General features: G+C 38.9%; 2 protein-coding genes across 7 annotated transcripts in view; one reads left to right on the top strand and one right to left on the bottom strand.

Moving 5' to 3' along the window:
* The window catches only part of PDHA1 (pyruvate dehydrogenase E1 subunit alpha 1), a 37,823-nt gene extending 33,044 nt beyond the window's left edge, over positions 1-4,779 (top strand). For all 3 annotated transcript variants that reach the window (XM_087726376.1, XM_087726377.1, XM_087726378.1), the window contains one exon: positions 4,346-4,779. In XM_087726376.1, the coding sequence (XP_087582502.1) occupies positions 4,346-4,510 (165 nt within the window). In that variant the 3' untranslated portion in view covers positions 4,511-4,779. The remainder of the gene's footprint in view (positions 1-4,345) is intronic.
* MAP3K15 (mitogen-activated protein kinase kinase kinase 15) overlaps positions 1-17,652 on the bottom strand; it is a 125,304-nt gene that overhangs the window by 35,759 nt on the left and 71,893 nt on the right. For 2 of the 4 annotated variants that reach the window (XM_087726404.1, XM_087726406.1), the window contains 9 exons: positions 16,747-16,924; positions 15,938-16,112; positions 14,327-14,512; positions 12,624-12,729; positions 8,366-8,561; positions 7,292-7,404; positions 7,051-7,148; positions 6,904-6,980; positions 6,608-6,821 (listed from right to left, as the gene is read on the bottom strand). In XM_087726404.1, the coding sequence (XP_087582530.1) occupies positions 6,743-6,821; positions 6,904-6,980; positions 7,051-7,148; positions 7,292-7,404; positions 8,366-8,561; positions 12,624-12,729; positions 14,327-14,512; positions 15,938-16,112; positions 16,747-16,924 (1,208 nt within the window). In that variant the 3' untranslated portion in view covers positions 6,608-6,742. Of the gene's footprint in view, positions 1-6,607; positions 6,981-7,050; positions 7,149-7,291; positions 7,405-8,365; positions 8,562-12,623; positions 12,730-14,326; positions 14,513-15,937; positions 16,113-16,746; positions 16,925-17,652 lie in introns of those variants that run through there. The other 2 variants (XM_087726408.1, XM_087726407.1) reach the window with 2 other exon arrangements.

Genomic DNA, 17,652 nt, shown 5'->3' on the forward strand with positions numbered 1-17,652 from the left:
GAACTTGGAGAGAGCCTAAGAAAAAATTCTATGGATAAAAATCCTAAAGAGGGAAACAACTCAAGAAACATAGGAAACTCTGAAAATATGATCATAAAAGCCCAATACCACTGAAAAAGAAAAACACGAAATCCAAGAAGAAACCACCATGTTTGCACAAGGATCTCTCTGATAAACTGAAATACATAAAGGATAAGTACAAAAAATGGAAATGACACATAACAGGCAGAATATCAGCAGATAAACAATCTGTAAAGATGAAGTCAGGGAAACAAAGGCTCCGAATGATCAAAGACTTGAAACAAAAGTCAAATATAATAGTTTCTTTCAACATATAAATAACAAAAAAGTCAAGAAAATAGTGGCAAGGAGTGGCAAGGAAGTAATAGGCACTAGAGAGAAAACAGAGCTGCTTAACTCATTCTTTGCATCCGTCTTCATGCAAAAAGAAACTAGCCCAATCTACGAAAAACATACTGTAACTCTAAAAGACAGACTAGAAATAAGCAAGAAAATGGTAAGAGAAAGCCTGTCTAATCTTGAATATAAATCACCAGAATTCTGAAGGAGCTGGCAAATGTTATCTCAGAACCATTGTACTATATCTTTAAAAAACACCCTGCAGCACTGGGGATCTGCTAGAGCAGGGGTGTCAAACTTGTGGCTTGGGTGCATAACATGCTAGCCAAGCCCACCCCCATTTTAGTGAAGGGGGGAAAAAGCAGCGATACGTCACGTGACAATGTGAGTTTGACACCCCTATGCTAGAGGATTGGATGTGGTTCCCAATTTCAAAAAAGGGGGAAAAAACGACAGACCAATCAGCCTAACATCAATACCTGGGACGATATTGAAAAAAATAATTAAAAAACAGATCTGTATATATACAAAATATCACATACCAGGAATAGCATATTAAGCTGGACTTATGCAACCTGATCTACAAAATAAACACACACACATTTATGCTCTGGACTATAGACATTGAATGCATGTAAATCCTTGAAAAATATGTGTGGTGGTCCTGGGCAAAAGAAAGGCTCCTGTGTAGGGACATGTGTTAAAATATTAACACATGATAAATAATGGAACAATTAAAAATGATAGCAGGGTTTTCTCTCTCTCTCCCTACCTTCCTTCCTCTTTCTCTTCTCTCTCTCCTTTCAACTTTCTCTTTCTTTCTCTCTTTCTTTCTTTTTCTAAATCACTCTAAGGTTTGATGAACGCAGTCACAAGTTAAGGATGAATTAAGTCTTTCTCCAAAACTTCAGTATTCCAACAAAAACCTCTAAGTCAGCATCAAACTCAGGTTTCGATTTTTATCCAGAGCCTACCAGCTTCAAAAGTTTGGGACAGACCAGGTCTCTCCAGCTTAGCTTTCCCAATTAGCCCTGACAATCAGGAAACTATGGGTGTGTGCCACTTCTGAACCCTCAGCCACCCTTGATATCCCAAGAGGACTTATTGATGTTCCGCTATCATGGGCTTTGAGAGAGTGGCCACCACAAGGGATGGAAGGCAAGCAAGGCTAGGCAGCATCAGAAAGGAAGGCTAGGATGAGGGATGTCTATGGGGATTCTTGGTCATCCAGGTTGTCCCAAAGATGCTTTTTTCCCCCCAAAAGGCAGTTGGATTTTCTGCTTTTCTTCAAAGATCTTTCACTTCTCCTCTAAGAAGCTTCTTTAGTGCCTCCAGAAGCTTTCTCAGAGCTGAAGAAGCATCCTGGAGGAGAAGCGAAATATCTTCAAAGAAAAATCAGAAAGTCCAGTTGCCTCTTGGAAGAAAAAAAAAAGCACCTTTGGGAGAAATGGATGAGGGCACCCAGTCCTAGCTTGTGCCCCTCGTGTCCCGGCATCCATCCCAAGGAAAAACTGAACCTGTCTGGGCAGGCTTGAAAAAGTGTCCATGATCCACAACCAGCCAACCTGCAAAAGCATGGAGAGGGGTGCGGGGGCACATGTCCCCACATTTAAGACCAATCACACCCAAGCTCCCCCAACATAGTGGCCAGATATGGGTGGTGGATGATCCCTCCTCGGTCTCTCAAAAAACACCCCCACCTTTGGATTGGGCGATTTCTTTGCCTGGCCTGGCCCAGTTGAGCATGGCCTTCAGCTGCGCTGCGTTTTTTACAGTGAGCTCTAGGGCTTAGATCTTTTGAGATGAGTACGCCTAGGTCCTTGACAGAGTGTGGATCATCCATTAGGTCATTTCCGCCCAGCTTGTATTTGGTTTCTGGTTTTTGTCGCCAATGTGTAGGACAGAGCATTTGTTAGCAGAGATTTGGAATTGCCAATGGTTTGACCATTCAGATACACAGTCAAGGTCGTTTTGTAGGGTGGTAGTATTATCTGTGTTGTTAAATAGTTCTAGGTTGTTGGCAAAGAGGAAGCAGCTGCTTATAATATGATCGTAGAGGTCATTTATGTAAAGCAGAAAGCAGAAAGAGTGTGGGTACTGCCTTGGTGGACACCACTGTTAACTGGTGCAGGGTTTGATATAGCGCTTCCAATTTTGACTACTTGTTGCTGGTTTGATAGGAACGCAGCTATCAACTTGTGCAAAGATCCAGAAATGCCATAGAAACTTAGTTTTAACAGAAGTTTGTCATGTACCACTGAATCAAAAGCTTTGCAGAAGTCTATGTAGATTGCATCCATTGCTTTACCCTGGTTGAGTTGTGTGGTCCAAATGTTTTTGCAGTGTAGACGCTGCAGATTATAATTTTTTTCTGAACCAAATTGCTTGTTAGGGAGTAGGTTGTTTGTCTTTAAGTGGAGGGTAATAGATTGGTTTATGATGGATTCCATGACTTTAAGGAGACACAGCAAAGGGAGATTGGTCAGTAATTCTCAACAAGGCTGGGGTCTCCTTTTTTGAAGATAGGAATGACAGTTGCTATTGACCATAGGTCAGGCAAGGAGCTGGTTCTAAAAGATATTTCATAGATAGTGCTTAGAGGGTTGGCTATGGCAGTGGAGAGCTTTTTCAGAAAGTAGGCACATATTCCATCAGTACCAATAGATAGAGATATTTTAGGTTGCGTAGTGTCCTTTTGACTGTGTCTTCAGTAAAATCAATGTGTATTAGACCGTTGCAATTGGTTGCAATTAAATAAAATAGCAAAAAATTGCTAGCAGCGGTGGCTTTTCCGTCCCATAGATTCCTGCTGTGCTCTTCTGCCTTCTGCGCATCCGCACATCAGGCACTGAACTCAGCTGTTGTTCCTCCTCCTCATCAGCCACCTCCTAACTTGGGGGCTGTTGACTCTCCATCTGAGGGGTGATGGATGGCTCAGGCTCTGTTTCTGTTTCTATCTGTGACAGCTCCATTCCTTCTTCCCCCTTGGAGCTCTCAGATTGCCTTGATGCTGGCCTTGACTCACATGCTGCCGCCACATCTGATTTGGTTGCTGGAGGGGCCAGCAATAACCCTTAAGTATTTCATCTTTTTCTCAACCTTTAAACCCAACTTTTTGTTCGGTATATCACTGTCCTGTAAAGACCTATTCTTGATCAGCATTATTTTCTGTTTATTTTGAAACCTGCCAAAGCTCCAAACTGATTTAATTTCCTTATCCAATATTCTATATTGTTTTTTTAGGTTCTATAATAATATAGCAAACTTTCATATATACTGAACTTAAGGGCCTTTCTACACAGTAAGCAAAAAGAGACTTATACTTTTGGGGGCCCCCACAATGGAGTATGTTTTTTAAAATAATTGATTAGTAGTTAAAATGGTTAACATGTTAACAGCAATTAACATGGCATTTTGAATTTGTCTATCTACATTCATAATTGACACATCGGTGTCATAATCACATTTATTAGAAAAATTCCTTCAGAACTTTTTAAACTAGCAATCATAGTTGACAAATGTTTGCGTGTATTTATACCCTATATTTAGTTCGTCTTCCTTTTGGTTAAAGATGCTCCTGCAACAGTATAATCTGTTGTTCTCTTGAATCTTGGTGCTCTTCCCAAAACATTGGTCAAATAGGAAGAAATTAAAATCCAAACCTTTAGGAGATAATTATTATAGCTAGAGACAGAAACTATTCCTACAATATTATAATTAGATCATCATAGGTATTAAAATATGAAAATGGCTTAGGACGTGTGTAACAGATATGAGGACTACTTTTTTTTAAAAAAATGATCATGATTAGAATTTTGGTAGCTTGAAGTATCTACACTTACATTAGAACCAGAGAGTGTGATTTTGATCCAGATTATTTATTGCAATAACAAGCTATGTATTATTAATGTAAGTTTAAAGCACTTTACTCTGTATTTTGGCAGGCTTTCTTCTGTCTATTAATATTTTATTGTTTCTGGTGTAGGAGATTGATGTGGAAGTAAGAAAACAGATTGAGGATGCAGCACAGTTCGCCACCACTGATCCAGAACCACCTCTGGAAGAATTAGGCAATTATATCTATAATAAAGAGCCACCCTTTGAAGTGCGTGGTCCAAATCAGTGGATTAGGTACAAATCTGTCGGCTAAGAATTCTGATTCAGCAACTAGTTAAACTGATAGCATATTGGAGTTTAACTGTTACATCTGTTCTAAGTGATAAAAGCCAGATAAGATAAATCATAAAATAAATTTTAGGGAGGGGGGGGGAATGAGAAATAAGGAATTTTGAAAGAAAGTTGTGCAAGAAGTAAATTAAACAAAGTTTATTAAACTTCTGTTTGTTTTGTGTTGCTGTATGATGAAAATTAGTTCAAAAAGGCATTATTATTTACATTAATAAAAAAGTTTCATCAAGATTTTCTAAACATGTATTTGCTTTATGTAATCTCTTTTGCTTTCTTCCATTCATTGTTTTTCATGATTTCGTCCATTGTATTTACTTTAAAACTTAATATTTTAATGTACTCAAAATATATTTATATTTACTATAAATAATATATTCAACCTACATTATTTTTTATTAGTGTGGAACCCTGCACAATTTGAAATGCTTTGTGGTTTATCTTGCTCTTATGAAATAATATAAAACCTAATATTTTGTTATACAACACCCATATTATTTTAAAAAAGCAGGCATATTAGAAAAGGTTTACATTTTACATATGAGCAACTGCATTTTGTAAGGTGAACTGTTCATGTAGCTAAGTATTTTCTAAGTTACTGTACATAGTTTGGTATAGTTTGGTATACTTTATTTGTATGCCGCCCTTTTCCCTGAGGGGACTCAGGGCGGCTCACAGTTCAGGGGAAGGGGGAGACAAACAAGTTACAAACATGAAGACAGACATTATTAAAAAAGCACAACAGTCATACCATTCGGGTGGGGTTAAAGTCATTGGCCCCAGGCCTGCTGGGACAGCCAGATTTTGAGGGCAGCACGGAAGGTCTGGAGGGTGGTGAGGGTCCGGATCTCCACGGGGAGTTCGTTCCAGAGGGTCGGAGCAGCCACCGAGAAGGCTCTCCTCTGGGTAGTTGCCAGTCGACATTGGCTGGCTGATGGAATTCGGAGGAGGCCTAATCTATGCGATCTTATTGGTCTAGTGGAGGTAATTGGCAGTAGGCGGTCTCTCAAGTACCCAGATCCAATACCATGAAGGGCTTTGTAGGTGACAACCAGCACCTTGAAGCGCACCCGGAGATCAACAGGCAGCCAGTGCAGCTCGCGGAGGATAGGTGTTACGTGGGTGAAACGAGGTGCCACCACGATCGCTCGCGCGGCCGCATTCTGGACTAGCTGAAGCCGCCGAATGCTCTTCAAGGGCAGCCCCATGTAGAGCACGTTGCAGTACTCCAGCCTAGAGGTCACAAGGGCACGAGTGACTGTTGTGAGAGCCTCCCGGTTCAGGTAGGGGCGCAACTGGTGCACCAGGCGGACCTGGGCAAATGCCCCCCTGGTCACAGCTGACAAATGGTGTTCAAAAGTCAGCTGTGGGTCCAGGAGGACTCCCAAGTTGCGGACCCTGTCTGAGGGGCATACAATTTGACCCCCCAGCCTGAGAGATGGAACACTTGGCCAATTAGTGGGAGGGAAGCACAACAGCCACTCGGTCTTATCTGGATTGAGTACAAGCTTGTTAACCCCCATCCAGTCTCTAACAGCTTCAAGGCCCTGGCTCATCACGTCCATCGCTTCATTGAGTTGGCACGGGGCGGACAGATACAGCTGTGTATTGTCCGCATATTGGTGATATTTTATCCCGTGCCGTCGGATGATCTCTCCCAGCGGTTTCATGTAGATATTAAAAAGATGGGGGGACAGGACCAAACCCTGCGGCACCCCATACGCTAGGGGCCTAGGGGTCGATCTCTGCCCTCCGACTAACACCGACTGCGACCTGTCCAAGAGGTAAGAGGAGAACCACCGTAAGACAGTGCCTCCCACCCCCACCTCCCGCAGTCGTCGCAGAAGGATACCATGGTCGATGGTATCGAAAGCCACCGAGAGGTCAAGGAGTACCAGGATGGAGGCGTGGCCTCCATCCCTGGCTCTCCAGAGATCATCGGTCAATGCGACCAAAGCGGTTTCTGTGCTGTAGCCAGGCCTGAAGCCTGACTGGAATGGATCAAGATAACTGATACATGTCTAAAGTTGTGTAGATTGTTTAGATAATACACACACACACACAATTTGTAATATCATTTAATATTTATAAACAGAGCTTTTAATTGTGCAAAACATGCAAGGCAATCTGTATATAAAACTTATTTGGAATGTATTTTTTTTCTTACAGTCCATTAGCATCTGGCAAAAGTAAAATGCTAATCCTCCATTCCCAAGACTGTATTTTGCTTTCTGTGTTTTAATATTGCATTCCAGATGCGACAGACAAGTCCACCACTGTATGAGAAAATAAAACATCATCTTAGGTTCAGTCTACTAGAAAGCAGTATTTTCTAAAATTATGCAATACTGTTCTTACCGGAGTCTGAGCAGTTGCAAATCCTCCTTTGTGATACTGTTCAGAACATCACTGAGTGTATAGTCCTCTTGAACAAACTGAAATAAATTATTTGTGTTTAGAGAACAGTAAATGATGGCATTTAACATCTTGGTTATTTAGTCTTACCCTGTCAATTGCATCTGAATCAGCTCTTTGTTGTTTTAACCATTTAGTAAGTTCTTCATCAATGTTATGCTGAAGAGCAGGTGACAACGGTTGAATTTCTGCAACAATTCAAAGTATATTAATTAAACATATTGTCCAAATGTTTGTTTCTAGAATACGCCTTAGCTATTAATAGGTATTACTTCATATAGTCTATTAACTCCACTTATATTAGCGTAGAAAGTTTCATTTGCTCGCTTACCCCTAGTATTTAACTGGAGCTGAAGAAGTTGCAAATCTTGATTTTTTTGTTGTAATGTTTGCTGAAGGAGTGTCTGGTATTCCCTTTCCCTCTGTATTAGGTTTTCCAATAACCTATTATATGAAAAATTGTACTGACATAAAACAATCTAATTTAAAACCCATTTATTCACCTAGACAACCTAATTTGAAATGTTTATTATTACACAATATTTTTCTTTTTTCCATACACACAAATATGATTTTACCAAATTATGATTTTCAACCAAATGAACTACATTCAATTAAGTCATGCATTCAGGCCATCAATTAATTGTACAGAACCCACTTATAACATGCAAAGAAGTCTGGTATAAAATTAATAAACTGTTCACATACTGGTATTTAAAACTAGGTGTGTATATGGAAACTAGGATATTCTCTGGAATGTAGGATATTGTCTTAATTTGCTCAGTCCTAAATCTAAATTTAATAATATAGTGTTCTATGCAAATGTATTTTGACTTTCTGGAGCAGAAAACATTTTTTTTCTTTTGTGGACTATATTTCTGAGATTGAAGGGTTTTTTTTTTTTTTTTTTTGCAGAGAGTCAGTTTGGTTTAGTGGTTAAGATACCAGGCTGAAAAGCAGATTGCGACTTCAAGTCCTGTTTTAGACGTGAAAACCAGCTTGGTGACTTTGGGCTAATTATTCTCAGCCCAACCCACCTCACATAATTTTTGTTGGGATAAAAACCAGAGAAAGGTGTGCTAGATATGTTCACTTCCTTGAGTTGTTTGTAAAAATAATTAAGACAGTATATATTCTAGGTTCTCTGTTGGGCTGTACACTAGCTTTGGTGACCCAGAGATAAGAATGAGCGTGGACATCCCTTTTGTCTTCCTGTCTGTTGCGGAGAAATTAATTGTCCTTGCAAGATAAATTTAAAAATTCAGATTTTATAACCAATTGGTTTTATAATCAATTGGTTGAGCTTCTATTGCTGAAGAAATTTATGCAATATGTAGATTATCATAAAAATGACTAAAATGTCAATTTGAATGTTTTAATGAAAATATTGTCCAGAGCGCTTTACCTGTTTGTTCGCTGCTTTAATTTATTTAATTGCAAGTTAAGTTTCTCTTCAGTCTCTGGGGACTGAGAAGAAGTAAGTGTGCACCCTTCAGCAGTAACTGATTCCTCTGGTCTTCCTTGCTGATAATCTTCCTCAATTTCATTTGCCTCTTTATCTACTTCAGTTTCTGATGCTGGTTCAAAATGAGTTCGAAGCTCTGTGTATAAAGCAGAATTGTACTAATTTTTTACTTCTTTTCTTGTAATATGAATCTATAATATTAAAATCTCCATTTCTAAATGATAGCCATTTAAAAATACCTGGCCTGTTGCTTCAACCACTGGCCACAAGGCATCCTGATCGGCTGCTTCAAAGACGGGTTAACCAACAAAGTCTACAACACCTGCATCTCCATGGGGCATTCCCCCCTCCATGTCCTAGCTGAGGAAGCAGACATCAACCTTGCCTGAAACAAGCATAGCCCAGGGATGAGGTGGCAAAAATCCTTGGAGAAGGAAGAAACCCTGAGAGCACTGGGCTTCTGAGTGCAGGTCCAACTGATCGACTCAGTGAACAACCCCAGGCCCGCTGAAGAAGGTCATAGAGTTCCCCCCATCCCCAGGGAAGTGGCCCGATCACCCTGGTGACAGTCCCCATTGAACTGATCATCTAATCCTCAGGACAAAAAGCTAGTCTAGCAGACCTTCTAGACTCGAGGTACACCAGGTGCTTGGTCAAGTCTACCTCCTCCATTCTATAATTCAATAGGTAATTGTATATTTTCTTAATCAATTTGTCTTCTATACCTTGTAAAATCTTATCTAATTCTTGTGGTTCTTTTTGGAATCCATATTGTTCTGAGTCTTTCTTATATCTAGCCTGAATCTGCATGTATGGCCACCAATCGATGTCTATGCCTTTGTTCTTTTAGTTTTTGTCTTGTTTTCAATTCCCCGTGGTCATTTAAGAAGGTTTTGTATCTTTTTATTTTGTCTATATCTCTGGATAGATTGATGCTTCCATCACTGATAGCCAATTTGCTACTTTATTGTAATGCTTTTAAAAAAATTTTTTGGCATAACTGTTAAAGTAGAATAAAATATAGATTAAAAAATATAAGAATAAGAATAACGGGGACAGTTAGAAATTTGCTTAAAGGAAGTGTCACCATTCACTAACCACAAGATGTTTTAGCCAACGTCCCTATGTCAAAACCTATGTCAAAAGTCCAAACCACAAGGTTCAATTAAAGTTCGTTAATGACATGTAATCCATACCTGTAACAAAAGAAGTAAGACCCCCAACTCCTTATAAGGCTTTCTCCTCAAGGTAACCACTAAGAAATGAGTTAAGTGTTTCCGTGTTGCGCTGCCTTTGAGAATGTATAAGAACGCATGCTTCGATAATGAAGGTTGTTCAGAACTTGCAATGCTAGCCATGGGCTAGCTTTCTGAACCTGGCTGCCAAATAAACTTTTCCTGTATCCTGAGAAGTCTAAAGCCTGGCATTTTCTGCAACAATTCTGGTGACCGTGGCAGGACTTAGAGCGATAATTTCGCTGAGGACGGAACAGACCAACCGGTGCCCCATTGAGGCCATCTCGCCCGTCTTCAGGCGCCAACAGAGACCTTTCTCTGGAAGAGGGCTGATGACCTCTCTTGGGCATCCGGAGGACACCACCGATCCAAGAATCTGACCAGGGTCAGGACAAGTTAATAAAACTTACGCCGGCTGGGAAAGAAGACATCTGCAGGCAAGTATCAAAAGAATTGTAGACCCACTCAATTAGGAGTGGAAGAGGGGGCCCGATCACCCCCCTGAGCCCGGGATAGTGTCCCTTCCAAACGGAACCGGGGTATCCTAATGAGGCTCTAGATTTATGTTGGAGGTTAATCTGCTGCAGTTCTTGTTTGGTGACCGTGAGCTCCAGGGCTGCAGGTCAGCAGAAAGTGTATTAGAAATAGAACATGAGAGGGGGGAGCGTTCCTTGAACGCCCCTCCAATACATGTTGAAAAAAAACTTCAGAAAAGTTTTAGTAAAGTCTCTGGCAGAGAAATTATCCTCACCCCCCATTGTACAAGTCTCAAGGAGGTTGTTTGCAGGGATTGGTAGTTAGAGACACATATGCTGTTGTTAATCAGGTTGCTGCAGCCTGTCTCAGTTGTGAAAAAAACAACCCAAAGAGAGGATGGAAACTTCCTTTGGAAGTCCTTCTACAGGGCTCCCAGGTGCTGTGTGGCAAATAGATTTCTCCACAATATTCCCAGAAATTGGGATTTAGAGATCTCTTGGTTTTGTGTGTACTAAAAGACATTGTGTCAAGATTTGGGGTGCCTTTCTGTAGGGCCTCAGATTCTGGCCACCATCAGATAAATCAAGAGCCCCACCCAGATGCAAATGATGTGTTAATGAAAGTCTCCATATATTTTGATCTTTAAAAATATGTCAGCGTGGGCTGGGAGATCAAGATAGAAGAATTTGGATCTTTAAAAATTAGCCAGCGCCACTGGCAGATCCAAATTAGAAACAGAACACCCCAGGGCAGAGACAGGTATTAACAATCTAGTGCTTAAGGAGATAGAACATTGGACATAACTTTGAGCAAAAGTAAGAAATTTAGCAGGTAATAAGAAGGTAAAGCCTATTGAATGGGAAGACCTAAGAAAGTTTTCCTTTTCTTCTGTCAATCCCCCTGAGAGTGACTATGCCTTTGAAAGGCTCTCTGCCAGGCTTTAGGAATGGAGCTCCGGTCCCTCCCTTTGCTCCACAGTGGCATCACTGCCGGAAGTCCAGAGATTATTTTTGAAATTCTTTTATTTGGGTTAAGTCTCTAGAATAAAAGTTGGAAGCTATCTCACCCAATTTCAGTGCTCTGTCCACGAATCGCTCCAGCACTTAATGTCCCAGTTGTCACAGCTTGTGACTTGCCAAAAATGACCATCATCCCTGCTGCCATTCAGGTGAGCTTTCTTCGGACGTAATGAGGCAATTGCGAATTCCTCGTGGTTGATGAAGCACCTCTCTTTTCTTTACCACCCCTCCAAGGTGGCTTTGACACCATAGGGCCTCATGGTCAGCAGATACCATCTGTTTTTCATGGAGATTGGCGGAGCACTGCTATTTTTAGCTATTCTCACTGTGATGCCAATTGGTTCTCCACAGCAGGTTACTTCTGCAGATCACTTCACTGCAGCCAGCAGTTTGGGTCTCACCGGCTCAATGTTGACTCAACCTTCTATCTTTCTGAGGTCAATAAAATGAGGACCCAGATTGTTGGGGGCAATAGGCAAACTCTGTAAACTGCTTAGAGAGGATTGTAAAGCACTGAAGTGGTATATAAGTCTAAGTGCTATTGCTATTTTTTACCCTACTAAAAATTTGTTCTGCACCTTGTCTACACACTGATGGACTATGGGGGGAAGGCTAAAGAGAATCAGGGGTTTAATTCCGTATTGCCACATACAATTTTAGATTCCACTTGACTTTACTGCATTCAGCATCTCTTAGTAAAAGTACTTTTTCACTTCAACCAAATGGAGTTGGGAGTTTTACTTCTCAAGGAGATCAGACTGTGGCAGGTTTGACTCTCTTCCTATTTTGATGAGTAGGTGACTTCCTCCTTGATAGTCCCTCAATTATTGTCTTTTCTTCATTTGTCTGGTGCCTGTTTATTGGAGTGTTGCTTGCTGGAGGGGATATGATTCCTTCCTAGTTTTTTTCAATTGAAATTTTAGGAAGAAACATATCACCAATAAGGATGGTGTATGTGTGTATTCTGACCATGTGTGCAAACATTTCTACTCCATTTGTCATTATCAAAAAAAAAATCTGATGATAATCTATGACCAAGATTTTTATATAGATCTTATACTACAAGACAAAAATCTAATGCCACTGCATTTTGCTACAAGACTATTGCTAATGAACATCTTTGTATTAGTCTACCAACCTCTATAAATTTAAGAGCATGATGAATCCTACAATTTTATCAGCTTGCCAGTAAAACTGAAATGTAACTTTTTAAAAACCTAAGTATTGTCACTTAGATGCCACTTTCAGGTATTGATCTATAGGGTTTCAGATATAAATTGTTATGGCGTATCCACAAAATACGTTGTAGCAACAGGAGCCTTCAGTTTTTGTTTTAATTTCACAAATGATGTTAGTGGTTCTTTTAAGTTATATTCGATGTGTCTCATTCTGTCATACTATATGTGTCTCAATATGTCATACTAATAAGGCTATGCACAGCATATTTAACCATGCAATTTCACTTACCAGGAATAAGAATAGTAATGGCTGCTTGAACTGCATGGCGTATTATATTATCCATTGCAAACATCCAATGAGGTTTGATTAAATGATTCCTTAATACTTTATTCACCTGTTAGAAAGAGGAAAACAAATGGTTACATATTAAATGTCCAACTTACTAATCAGGTAACTGCAACATTAAATAAAGAAACTTGGATTACCATATTTTTGGAGTATAAGACGCACCTTTTTCCCTCAAAAAAGAGGCTATAATTCTGGGTGCGTCTTATACATTGAATACAGCATTTTTGGCATCCCAAAACCCGCCCCTTCACAAAAATGGTCGTGCATAGCCTTTAGGAGGCTTCCAGAGTGCTCCTAGGGGCTGGGGAGGGCAGACATGAACAAAAAATGGGTTGTTTTTTTGTTCAATCCCCCCCCCCCAGCCCCACTCTATAAGCCTCCTAAAGGCTATGCATGCCCTTTTTTTTGACAAAAAACAGGTCCTTTTTTGGGAGGTCTGCAGAGTGCGATTTTTTTTTTTTTAATTTGCCTCTTCAAAATCTTGGTGCATCTTATACTCCTAAAAATATGGTAATAGCTCCTATAAGCAATTGAATTATATCAGGAAAAGACACTTTCTGAAGATTCAGTAAACATGGAGAACTTCAATTTTTATATATCTTGGGGAAAGGCAGCTGCTTCTATTTGAAGAGCATTACTGGTTATCTACTATCAGACTTTCTTAAGTTTGTTAATTAAGTTGTTAATTGGAGAATTAAGCTATTCTCCAAAGTACCTGACAGTAGGACAAGAAGCAATGGGTGGAAACTAATCTAGGAGATAAGCAACCTAGAACTAAGGAGACATTTCCTGACAGAACAATTAATCAGTGGAACAACTTGCCTCCAGAAGTAAGTGAATGCTCCAACTCTGGAAGTTTTTAAGAAGATATTGGATAACCATTTGTCTGAAGGGGTGTAGGGTTTCCTGCCTAAGCAGGAGGTTGGACTAGAAGACTCCAAGGTCCCTTCCAACTCTGTTATTCTGGTGCTAATTAAATGTTTTGATACTACAATTTTTAGGCAACATTATCATTTCAAGACTTCTAGCTTAAGGAAAGCTTAATTTTCATGGTAAAAACTGGATAAATTGACAGAATGACTGTTTAATATCTGAATAAAATTATAATCACTGTTTTTAAAGAAAAGCCAAAATTTGTAGTGTTCAGAACATATATTTCCTTAGCATTTCAATGTTTTATTATCTGCAACTATATTATCATCCAGGCAAGGCAAAAGACTACATATGAAATAATGTATCTAAACTGGCCATGTAAAAGTACCTGGGATATTTGCTTACTTAAGCCTCTATACACAATATATTTTACAAGTATCTGCATAGAGGAGAAAGTGAAATTTGTTTACAGCAATTTTATAAATAAATAAAAATGTTCTGGAAGATTTTCTAGGTATGCTTTCAATCATCATCTGCAATGAAATGTTTATATTTAATGAGTGTCAGGCAGGCTTGTCTTCTGCTCTTTCTTCAGAATGCTATAACCTTGGTGTAATTTTCTTGAATTTTAGGTCATGAGACGTATTCATTTGCTCATACTAGAGAATATATACTAGCTGCGCTAAAGTGCTTAAGAATACATGAATGTTTCTAACAGCAAAACTTTGCCCTCCCCTGTATTCCAAATATTAAACTAGGATTGGACATACTGCATCTTGAAATCCAAACAATACTAATTGAATCTGATTGATTGAAGTATTGTCAAAATCAAGATCCATTTTCAACTTTGATATAGTTGATGCCATAATTCTGTGTTCAGGAGAGTGTATGAAATCTCTTAAAATCCCAATTATCTGCTTAATGTGAGCAACTGAAAGACGCAGCTCTTCAGAACTCTGAAAAATATGAACATGCAAAATAATTTTTTTTAAAGTCAGAAATGATGAGTTCAACAAATGCTATAACTATTTTTAAATAAGTAATTCAAACCCATAATTACCCTAAATCACATTATTGAATCAATAAATTAATTGAAAAGAGGCTTAGTAACTGGCTTGTCAAACTGAATATTGATAGTATAATTCAAAGCTACCTGTTTCATTTATTTTCATTTCTTATATAATTATATAGTAGTAATTAAGAATGGAAGAGCAGTAAGAGCCAGTTTGATGTAATGATTAAGGTGCTACAAACCAGGAGATTGTGAGTTCTAGTCCTGCATGAAAGCCAGCTGGGTGACTCGATCAGTTGCACTCTCAGCTGAAGCTACTTGACAGGATTTTGTTGTGAGGAAAACAGGAAGAGGAAAGGAGTACGGGTAGCCCTCTACTTATGGCCACAATTGAGGTCAACATTTCTGTTGCTAAGTGAGACATTTGTTAAGTGAATTTTGCCTCATTTTACGATTTTTCTTGCCACAGTTGTTAAGTGAATCATTACAGTTGTTAAATTAGTAGCATGGTTGTTAAGTGAATCTAGTTTTCCCATTGACTTTGCTTGTCAGATGGTCGTAGGTGATCACACTGCAAGTGTCATAAATATGAGTCAGTTGCCAGCATCTGAATTTTGATCACGTGACCACAAGGATGCTGCAATGGTTCTAAGTGTGAAAAACTTTCATAGTTCACTTTTTTCAGTGCTGTTGTAACTTAAAGGAATTGTTATAAGTTGAGGACTACCTTATTATGCAGCTCACTGCATTATTTGTTAGAAAATAATAAAGTAGGGCAAAACATTTTTTAAAAAAGAAGGTGCAGCTATGCTTTAACTTTTTACATGCTGCTTTTTATATTTGGACTCCCGAGATTGGAAAAGAAGTAGGAGGAAAAATAAACTTGTTATTTCTATATCATATCACTTTTTATGACTCCCTCTATGAAAATTTCCATTTAATAATGTTTATTTAGTGTTTTTCCTAGTGCTTGGAAAGTATGAAGAATATAAAGCAATTTTATGTGCATGTATAAAAGATAAATCAACTGATCCTAAAAGCCAGAGAAGGTCTTAGCATGAAATTTAGTTGAAATGTTTTTTATGTCATCGTGTGGGAATTGACTGCTGATTTAGTCCAGGGGAGGGAGGGAAGAAAACAAGAAGAAAGAAAAACAATAGGAAAGGAAAACAAGAGGAAAAGAAAGGAAGCCAAATGTCTAGAAGAATCATGGCCAAAAATCAAAAGAAAAATGTATCATTTCTATTGACTTTCATATTGTTATGTCAACAAATCCTACCCTATATAATACTGTGTTTTAAAATTCTCATATAAAGCAATTATTTTACATAGTATTAGCTTTTTGCAAACTAGCAAGGTATGTTATTACCTGTGCTACACAATCTTGTAGATTAGAAGCTACTTGATTCTGCTCATCCTTAAGTATTTTATAAAGAATTGCACGACGTTCACTGTCCTTCCTTAGTAAGAAAAGACTAGAATCTTTTTCCTCAAAGGAAGGAGAGGAATTTCGCTCATCTGGAATTGAGCTGTCATCAGGAACACTGTGAGAAATAACAATATTCACAGAAAAGTATAAATGACCACATAAAATTATGAATAAAACATGTCCTAACGGTTAAGTAACTTATTTTATTGATTTAATAAAATACAAAAAAGATAAGTAACAAAAGGAGACTGGTGATAACATTCTGAGATCAGACTATTTTCCAGCACACCAACAAACTCCCAACTGGCATCAAGATCAGGATGCAAACTTCCTGACAACAATTGAAATCAAACAAAATGTTACCATCTTCCTGGAAATTCAGATGGAAATGTCAGCAAGTAAAAAATAAATAATTCTAGTTTCAGACTAGCCTGTACAAGTGATATAGAAGTCCTGAGTACCAATGCCATAAAAAGGACAATAAAGTAAGAGATGCACAACTTATTCAATTGCAGTATCTGAGTTGATACAAAGCTACTCCACATTGACATCAAAGATAAGGAATTAAATCTTGTGTGTGTGCACTTTTTTATATGTAGCACATTTGAATAACTTCAAATGAGTGGACTAAATTGCCACCAAACTACTGTTTAATATGCCAAACTACTGCTTAACAGCAAAGCTTATGCTATACAGCTGACATAAAATTGCCACCCCTAGGCAAGTAATTTGATCATTGTAAATTTTACCTTAATAAATGGGAAAGGGGGCTCTTTGATTGAATTTCAGAAAGAGAACGCTTGGCTTTTTCAAATAACATGTCAGATTGCACATCACAATCTGGCGAGACAGACCCAGGCTCACTGCTACTACTGCCAACCTGCTCCCCGTGGACTGGCAGAGGCAGAGAAGCACTCCGATTATAATCTGGAAAAGAGCAAAAGAATAAATAAAAATGTTATTTGTTTCTTAAGCAATGGAAAAACTGGGCTACAATCAAGTTTAATTAAAATAGCTGTCAAATATAATCAAACAAGACATTGGAAAAGCAAAATCCAATCTAGTCAAGGTAGTCCTCGACTAGAAGACCTCCAAGGTCCCTTCCAGCTCTATTCTGATTGATTGACTTAAGACCACAAGTGAGCCTAAAATTTCTGTTGCTAAGTGAGACATTTGTTAAGTGAGTTTTACCCCATTTTACGACCTTTCTTGCAGCACTTGTTACATCAATTACTGCAGTTGTTACCTTAGTACCACCATTGTTAAATGAATCTGCCTCCCCCATTGACTTTGCTTGTCAGGTCACAAGAGGTGATCACATGACCCTGGAACATTGCAACTATCATAAATGTATTAGATGCCAAATGTATGGATTTTAATCATGTACAGTAACCATGGGGATACTACAATGGTCATAAATGTGAAAAATGGCCATAACTCACTTTTTCAGTGCCCTTCTAGCTTCGAATAGTTACTAAATGAACTGTTTGTCAGGTCCACCATATTCAGCTTGGCACTGCGCTGGCATCCTGCCATCAAAAGACTTGGGGGGGGGACATGAGGGGAGACAAATGGGCAGCAATAAACCTGTATGCATTTTTGTCTCCAAATTTGGGAGGGGGGATGACAGCTGAAGTGGTGTTTTGCCTACTAGA

This window comes from Thamnophis sirtalis, unplaced genomic scaffold (assembly GCF_051295495.1).
Source record: "Thamnophis sirtalis isolate CommonGarterSnake01/CBP01778 unplaced genomic scaffold, rThaSir2_p1.2 scaffold_12, whole genome shotgun sequence".
Lineage (NCBI taxonomy): Eukaryota > Metazoa > Chordata > Lepidosauria > Squamata > Natricidae > Thamnophis > Thamnophis sirtalis.